Source organism: Aulonocara stuartgranti, assembly GCF_965226115.1.
Source record: "Aulonocara stuartgranti genome assembly, chromosome: 7".
NCBI lineage: Eukaryota > Metazoa > Chordata > Actinopteri > Cichliformes > Cichlidae > Aulonocara > Aulonocara stuartgranti.
Genome location: NC_138945.1, coordinates 656,606 through 664,853, shown reverse-complemented (window position 1 = coordinate 664,853; position 8,248 = coordinate 656,606). Strand labels below are relative to the sequence as shown.

The window sequence follows — 8,248 nt, the reverse complement described above, 5'->3', positions numbered from 1 at the left end:
CTCTCACACCTGTACCTTCACACCTGTCCTCCCTCACACCTGTTCTCTCTCAAACCTGTCCTCTCACACCTGTCCTCTCTCACACAGGTTCTCCCTCACACCTGTCCTCTCTCACACCTGTTCTCTTTCACACCTGTCTCTCCTCACACCTGTCCTCTCTCACACCTGTCCTCTCTCACACCTGTCCTCTCTCACACCTGTTCTCTTTCACACCTGTGTCTCCTCACACCTGTCCCCTCACACCTGTCCTCCCTCACACCTGTCCTCTCTCACACCTGTTCTCTTTCACACCTGTCTCTCCTCACACCTGTCCTCTCTCACACCTGTCCTCTCTCACACCTGTCCTCTCTCACACCTGTTCTCTTTCACACCTGTGTCTCCTCACACCTGTCCCCTCACACCTGTCCTCCCTCACACCTGTCCTCTCTCACACCTGTTCTCTTTCACACCTGTGTCTCCTCACACCTGTCCTCTCACACCTGTCCCCACTCACACCGTCCCCTAACCCTGTCCCCACTCACACCTGTCCTCTCTCACACCTGTCCTCTCTCACACCTGTCCTCTCACACACCTGTTTCCCCTCACACCTGTCCTCTCACACCTGTCCCCACTCAGCTCTGTCCTCTCTCACACCTGTTCTCTTTCACACCTGTCCTCTCACACCTGTCCCCACTCAGCTCTGTCCTCTCTCACACCTGTTCTCTTTCACACCTGTCCTGTCACACCTGTCCCCCGTCACACCTATCCCCTCACACCTGTTCTCTTTCACACCTGTCCCCACTCACACCTGTCCCCACTCACACCTGTCCTCTCTCACACCTGTACCCTCACACCTGTCCTCCCTCACACCTGTCCCCTCACTCCTGTTCTCTTTCACACCTGTCCTCCCTCACACCTGTCCTCTGTCACACCTGTCCCCCCTCATACCTGTCCCCTCACACCTGGTTTGTAGAGGTTTTCTGTAATGCAAACAGCTTCGGTCTGAGCCCAGATATCCAGCACATCGTCAGACAGCCGTGAGAGGATCAGACCTGAGTGCAGACTGATTTCCTGCCGATGGACTTGCCGCTGCACTCTTAAATTCTGCCTCTCATCTGATTACAGTGCTCATTGATCAGCGTGTAAACAACCATTGAATGAGGATGTGCACCGGTTTGATGTGACCGTCTCCTCTCTGAAGCACTGCATGCTGAAATCTCATGGGTGCTAATTATGTGTGCACACAGATTACAAGGATTGCATTTCATACTTGAATAATAACTATTAAAAACGAGTGTTTTCCAATTAATTAAACACACAGTCTTTAAGTAACCTCTGGACATCTGCCCTGCGGGCTGAGCTCATTCGGGAGCTGCTGGAGGAAACAAACGAGCGCTCCTTTCATGTGAAAATCTTCACAAAAGAGTCGTGCCACTGAGAATACGGGGGAAACGCCGCCGCCACACTTCCCTCAGTGTTCGACTTTGTTCGTGCAAATTGTGAACATAACTTTTTGATATGATAAAACAGCAGAACAGTGTCATTCCAGGGGCGGGCCTGCTGGGGGGCTCGCCGTGGAGATGATGAAAGAGCTTTTCCGAGTCATTACTCCATCCAGCAGGAAGCCCTCGGTGGGCTCGCCCTCCTGAGCATCATCAGCACCCGAGGAGGAGGCGGAGGAGGAGAGGCGCGCACCTCAGCCGGTGCAGAGGGCTTTAATGAAAGATGCTTAAAAAAGCATGAAAACGTCTCTGTTAAACTGCTTAGCCTCTGCAGAGGATCAGCCGACTCGCATTGTTTCCCCCTCAGTGCAGCCGGAGAGAGGCTGCTCACTTTACCCAGGATTCACTGCAGCAAATCAATATTCGTAGTAGTAACTATTGTTTACATCTCAAAGTATGATTTCCAAACAGGATGACGTTTGTGAGAGAGAACCTGTGACGGCGTGCCTCCTGAAATGGCCTGTGGAGTGTTGGGATCAACAGCAGTTGACATTAAAGAAACATTAAAGACATTAAAGAAACTGATGGACATTATGGACAATGCCAGACATCCTCTGCACACGGCCATAAACAACCAGAAGAGTCTGTTCAGTGACAGGTTGCTTCTCCCAAAGACAAGAACTAACAGACTTAAAAACTCCTTTGTCCCACACGCCATCAGACTGTTTAACTCCTCCCTGGAGGGGAGAGGGAGGGGAAACAGGAGGACAAAGGAGAGGGGAACAACTAAGCTGTAGTGCCTCTTCACCTCACTGTGCAATACCTTTTGTAAATAGTCAACGGTGCAATAGACTCAATACTTGAAATGTGCAATTCACTTGTATTTTTATTTTTATTCCTATTTATTCTATTTATCCCCTTCGTATATTTTATTTATATTGTCTCTGTATTTATATATATGTGTGTGTGTGTGTGTGTGTGTGTGTATTATATATATATATATATATATATATATATATATATATATATATATATATATATATATAATATTCTGTAACTCTGTAACTTCGGTCGTTGCTGTGCTTTTTTGGAAATCGAATTTCCCAGAGGAACCCACCCGAGGGATTAATAAAGTTCTATCTAATCTAATCTAATCTAATCTAATCTAATCAGTTAATGCACCGAACTCGGCTTCCTCGCTGTGCTCCTACCTGCAAACGTGGAAATTCCTGCAGCCTCGTTCTGAAAATCCGTGGACGTGGCCATTAGAGATGGACTTCAGCTGGTTTCACCGAAAAGCAGCGACCGGACTTCCACTGACGCGGGAAGTATTCTCCTTGCTGGCACTCTGCTAATTATAGTCCCCACTAATCAGATTAGGCGGAGGCGGTGTGGGCTTAGATCCTCAAAGTTCACTGAGCTGCTCTCAGGACACTCAGCATCAGCCACAGCTGTCCACGCTCTCCCACACGCACACCAATCAGTCCGCAGATTGATCGCCACCAAGTTCATAATTCAACACTGTTCAGCAGAGAACGCTAAAATACGCGAGAGCGGGACGGCCTGGTTTGATGTTTCACCGGATTGTACTGCCTGTCACGGCATCTGTCCTGCTCACACTGTCACCTGTTACGCATCAGTGGAATCCCGAACACCTGAAGTGACATCACGTCCTGAACGCTTCTTAAGTCACACAATTAGAACTGATGACATTTCCACAGGAAGTAATCAATTAAACTGAAAATGAATGAAGGAATGTAACTTTTACACTCAAACCCCGCCCCTCTGATGATTTTTCCTCTGTGTAGAAGTTAAAGTTGTTCCTACTGACCCCTGTGGCTGTTAATTGTGATGTAGCATCTGATACGTCATCTACTTACGTTTCAAAACCTCAGCATGAGCGTTTTTTTTTTAACCAGAGCTGTTGAACCGCGCACTCATTGGCTAATGACCAGCTAATCACATGTTTTAGCCAATGAGCATAATCCTTCCTCCTGAAACACAGCAGGATAACCTCTCTTTGCTATAGTTTGTATGGAAGATGCCAACTTGTCTGCAAACACCTGCCAACTACTAAAAATGAAATTATAATCATTTGCCTTTAAAGCAAAAGTCGTTCAACTCTGAACTCTGAGGGTGAATTATTTCTATTTCCTGTTTGGAGCTCACATTTTCAAGTTTTAATCCCACTCAGCGAGCTCTTGTTGAGCGTTTGCAGACGTATCGTCGTCTTCAGTGCAAGCTACAAGTGAACGCAGCAACCTGCTAACAACCAAAGTGAATGCAGGTCGTATCACGTCCAATCCAATGTGTGCGTGACGTCACATGAGAAACCTCTGCAAAGCTACAGTCACTTTGAAACCACTGCTATCGCCATCTGGTGGCCGGCAGGTGTAATGCAGGTTTAAACCCTCTGAGCTCCGAACACACATCAACTCATGTTTGTGTCCTGCTGGGAGTTTATTTAAACCAAGAACCTAACCAAGCATTTTTATTGGCTAAACCTAAACCCAAAGTTTTTATTGGCTAAGTCAAACCAAAGGAGCTAAAGAGTGGAGTAATATTTGTTTGTCACGAATCATTTGGAATATTTCATAAACTACATGTTGGTCCACGGCGCACTTTGATGACGTGTTTCGTGCACAAACAGTCAGAAACTCTGCAGGTGTGAGGAACGTGAAGCCTTATTATCCTGGTGCTTTTATTTTGTAGGGTCGCGTTAGTTCCACCTGCTCGCAGAGTGCGCGCGGGCTGAGGGGAGAGGAGAGAGCGAGCAGGAGGAGGTGTGAGCGTGCGGAGGTGGAGCTGAGCCTCCTCTCCGCTCAGTCTGTCTGCGGGTTCGGCGCAGATCGGGTGCGCAGAGCCGGAGCGGACAAAGTGCCGCCGCGAGCCTCCTGCGATGCTCCTGGAACTCCCGCTCCTCTCCGCCCGCTTTTCCCTCCTCCGTCCCGCGCTCCGACGCGACTTCTCCCGCGCGTAAAAGTCATGTCGTACCCTCAGGGCTTCCTGTTCCAGCCCCACGCGCCTCTGGCTCTGCACTCCTCCTTCGGCTCCGGCCTCCTCCTGGGAGCGCGCTCCGAGGAGCTCGGCCGCTCCGCGTCCGGCTCCGCCTTCGCTCCGTACTCCGGACCGGCGACCTCCCCCGGCTTCGGCCCCCAGCTGCCCTACGGAGGGGAGCCGCGCGCCGCCGCGGCGCTCAGCTCCTATGTGGTGAGTGCGCGCGGAGACGGCCAGGGCTCGGGTCCGGGTCTGGTTCCGGTCCGTACAATGAAAATATCTGCTCTTCAAAAAGTTATTTTTCTCATTTATTTTCAATGATTTTTGAATTTATTATTACATTTATTTAAAATTCATTTTTAATCTGTTTTTTTATCTTTTTAAAAATCTTATTTATAAGATAAAAATAATTTTTAATTATTTGTCTTTTATTTTTGAATTAATTATTATTTATATTTATTAATTAAATTTTTAAATTTAGTTTTAATTATTCTTTAATTTATTTTATTTAAAAAAAATTGTAAATTATTTTTAATGGTTTTTTTAACTTATTTTTGTTTTTACATTTTTATTTTTATATATATTTTTACTTATTCTTTAATTCATTTTTTTAAATTATTTTTTTAAATGTATTTTAAATTGAAGGAGGAACATTGTACATTTCTGTGAGGCTGTGAGATTTTTCAGGTGGATTAAACTGAGCGAGGTCTTTCCTCCTTCTGTGTTTGGGTCTGTAGTTTGAAGCCGTGTGGTCATGTGACCCTCGGGTTAAACTGCGTGGGAACTCGAGCTGACCACTAACATGATGGTTTCTGTTTCAGAGTCCGGGTTACGACCCGTCCTCGGGCATCTCCGGGTCCTTGGACTACCACCCGTTTGGGGCGCTGGGCCCATATCCGTATGGAGACCCCGCCTACAGGAAGAACGCCACACGGGATGCCACGGCCACGCTGAAGGCCTGGCTTAGCGAGCACCGGAAGAACCCGTACCCCACCAAGGGCGAGAAGATCATGCTGGCCATCATCACGAAGATGACCCTGACGCAGGTGTCCACCTGGTTCGCCAACGCCCGGCGCCGGCTGAAGAAGGAGAACAAGATGACGTGGACGCCACGGAACAGGAGCGAGGACGAGGAAGAGGAGGACAACATCGACCTGGAACGCAACGAAGAGGACGAGGAGCCACTGAAGGCGAGCAGCGAGGAGACGGAGCCGAAGCGTGAAGCTGGTGAGTGAGGGGGGAGGGGTCCATCCATTGATTGATCGATTAATTGATGGGTTTTAAAATGACCTGCACGTGACACGCGTCGGGAACCCGGAGACGTTTGCCGGCGCTCCTCTCCGTCCGTTCTTGTAGGTGATGACATCATCGCAGCGGCTGCAGTGGAAACAGTTTCATGAGGTTGGTTTTAGTTCTGAGTGTGAGCAGAGCGAGCGGCTCGTCCTGATCAGGTCTGTCGTTGTTACTGCTCCTGTTTGTTCATAGATCAGATTATTGATCAGCTTCAGATTTTCATCATTTCATCAGATCATCGGTTAAAATCAAAGAATGTTCTGGACCCGTTTTTTAAAAAGTGAAGAGCGGCAGGCGCACGGCGAGAGAAGCGGGAGAAGATGTTGGGAGCTGAGTGCGTTTAATGATGCTGAAGCGTGGAGACGGTCGGTGGCGGCGTTCTTCTGATTGATTATTTCTCACTGATGTCATTGATCTGGACGAATCAAACACTTTCAGGCTGAACTCTTTTCTTTCTTCTTTAAAGTCGATTTATTGGTCGTGAGAGCAGCTGCTGATTGGCTGCTGATTTTGTTTGGGCTGCGGAAACTGTGACCATAAGGCAGATGTGAGGGGGCGGGGTCTAATATGCAGTGCATTTTGTTTGTGTGTGTTTGAATCAAACTCATAACCCTGCACGCTGAACCCTGATGTGTGTTTGGTCTGACCTGGCCTGTCCCACCTCCCCCCCCAGACTCCCGCAGTTTGGCGTTCAGAGAGGACGGCGGCAGCGACGCCGATCGAGGATTCGACGAGCTGGACTTTAAGGATTCCCCCGTGGACCGGAGACCCGTGGACATGTCGGCGGACCCTCCTCGGAGCGCCCCCACTCTGAGCGTCTCGCTCAGAGTGCTGGAGGGGACGCGCACGCCGAGCCCGCGGTCTAAGGAGCGCCCCTGCGGCACCACCCAGGGGCCGAACGTGGCCCCCAAACCCAAACTCTGGTCGCTGGCTGAGATCGCCACGTCTTCGGACAAAAGCAAAGGATGTAGTGACTCTGCACAGAGCGTGGGGGCGGGACAGCAACGGACCCCGTTCCCCCATGGCCCCGCCTTGCCCCGACACTTCTATTACGCCTCCCCCTTCATCCCCGGATACTCCGCCTACGGCCCCCCGGGGCCCCTGCACAGCGGCGCCTCGTCGTTAAACGGATTACTGCAGACGGCGGCCCGAGACCGCCGGCTGCGCTGCCAGAGCCAGTTGGAGCCACACGAGCACAGCAGAGGCACGGCGAACGTGTAGAGCGCCTCCACGGGTCTGCGCGGCCCCCGGGGGGCGGGGCAGACTGATTTGTTAACAGGAAGGTTGAATTTGAGACAGTTTTTCTATGTTGATCAGATGTTTGTAATCCTCACGTATCATTAAAGCCTAGTTTTATTAACCCGCCTGCTCTTCTTCACACGCAGATAACGAGCTGCTGATTTAACGAGCCGCGGCCTCAGCGGCCCGTTCACGCGCTCGTGTCACCTCGCTCGCATTTCTAACAACATTATCCATGTTTCAGTTCAAATCCACCACACGTTTAACGAGCCGTCATCCAGCTGTTATTGATCTTTAAATAAAGTGCAGAGGACGGCGCCGCGTTCACTGAGCTGCTGTAAAACTGACGCTTTGATTAAATCCAGAGCAGCGCACGCGAGCGGCGTCCTCTCACAACCATCCAACCAAAACAAACGTCCAGGTTTAACCAATAAAAATCTGTTCTTCATTTACAAAATGACCTTTTTTCTGCATCTGATTAGATTTATGGAGTCGTTTCGTCTTTAATGTGATTCAGTTTGTGCTTTTATAATTATATTATTACATTTATTATATGTAATAATTTAAACACAGAAACAAACTGAAATTCAAACCTAAATATGAGCATCGTGTTAAATATTTAAATGAATCCTTTTGTAATTTAGCTTCTAATTAATTCATCTTTGAAAAATGTTTTCAGAAGTTTTTTTAAAATCTTTTTTAATTATTTGTCTGTTTTGTCTTAAATCCAAAAATTATGAAAGGACTGTTTCAGGATGAGTTCAGCTCATATTCTTATAAATCAATGAGTTGCATGAAACTGTCACACTGAGCTCATCCTTCAGGTGTAAGTGTGCAGACCGCAGCGCAGCACCCACCTGAATTTTTGCCATGACTCATTTCTTAACAGTTTCCTCCGTAATCGTTTCAAAATAACTCGAGCGCACTGGAGCCGACCGCAGACGCAAAGACCACAAAGACTGTAGCATTTTAAAACAACAATAAGAGCTTTTAAATGAAACTCATTCACAAATATGTGAGAGCTTTTACATCAGCAGCTCGTCTTAATTTGATTAAAGGACACAATTTAATCACTTATCAAACCCGGTTTATGAACTAACACTGATCTGCAGTTTTTATATTCATCGTGAAACAGCAGGTGATCATGTGGAAGTGTAAATATTAAGCTGCTCTTTGGTAGCTTCGCTGCTCAGATTGATTTTGATGTTTTCAGAGAAGCAGGAATATTTTTCCCCCAAACTCGTAGCAGCGTTCAGGCCTCGGGGTGTGCTGCACAGCATCGCTGTAACATCAGCAGG

At 48.1% G+C, this 8,248-nt stretch overlaps 1 protein-coding gene across 1 annotated transcript; it reads left to right on the top strand.

Moving 5' to 3' along the window:
* The first annotated feature begins 3,793 nt into the window (after positions 1-3,793).
* Positions 3,794-7,074, top strand: irx5b (iroquois homeobox 5b). Its single transcript, XM_082538678.1, has 3 exons — positions 3,794-4,631; positions 5,240-5,645; positions 6,385-7,074. The coding sequence occupies exons 1-3, from the start codon at positions 4,407-4,409 to the stop codon at positions 6,930-6,932; spliced, it is 1,179 nt and encodes a 392-aa protein (XP_082394804.1). The 5' UTR covers positions 3,794-4,406; the 3' UTR covers positions 6,933-7,074.
* Positions 7,075-8,248: the final 1,174 nt, after the last annotated feature.

Excerpts from the sequence above, each read along its gene's own strand:
- irx5b (XM_082538678.1), top strand. The coding sequence starts at position 4,407 with ATGTCGTACCCTCAGGGCTTCCTGTTCCAGCCCCACGCGCCTCTGGCT. Across the intron at positions 4,632-5,239 it reads CGGCGCTCAGCTCCTATGTG|AGTCCGGGTTACGACCCGTC; the intron begins GTGAGTGCGCGC and ends TTTCTGTTTCAG. Across the intron at positions 5,646-6,384 it reads GGAGCCGAAGCGTGAAGCTG|ACTCCCGCAGTTTGGCGTTC; the intron begins GTGAGTGAGGGG and ends CTCCCCCCCCAG.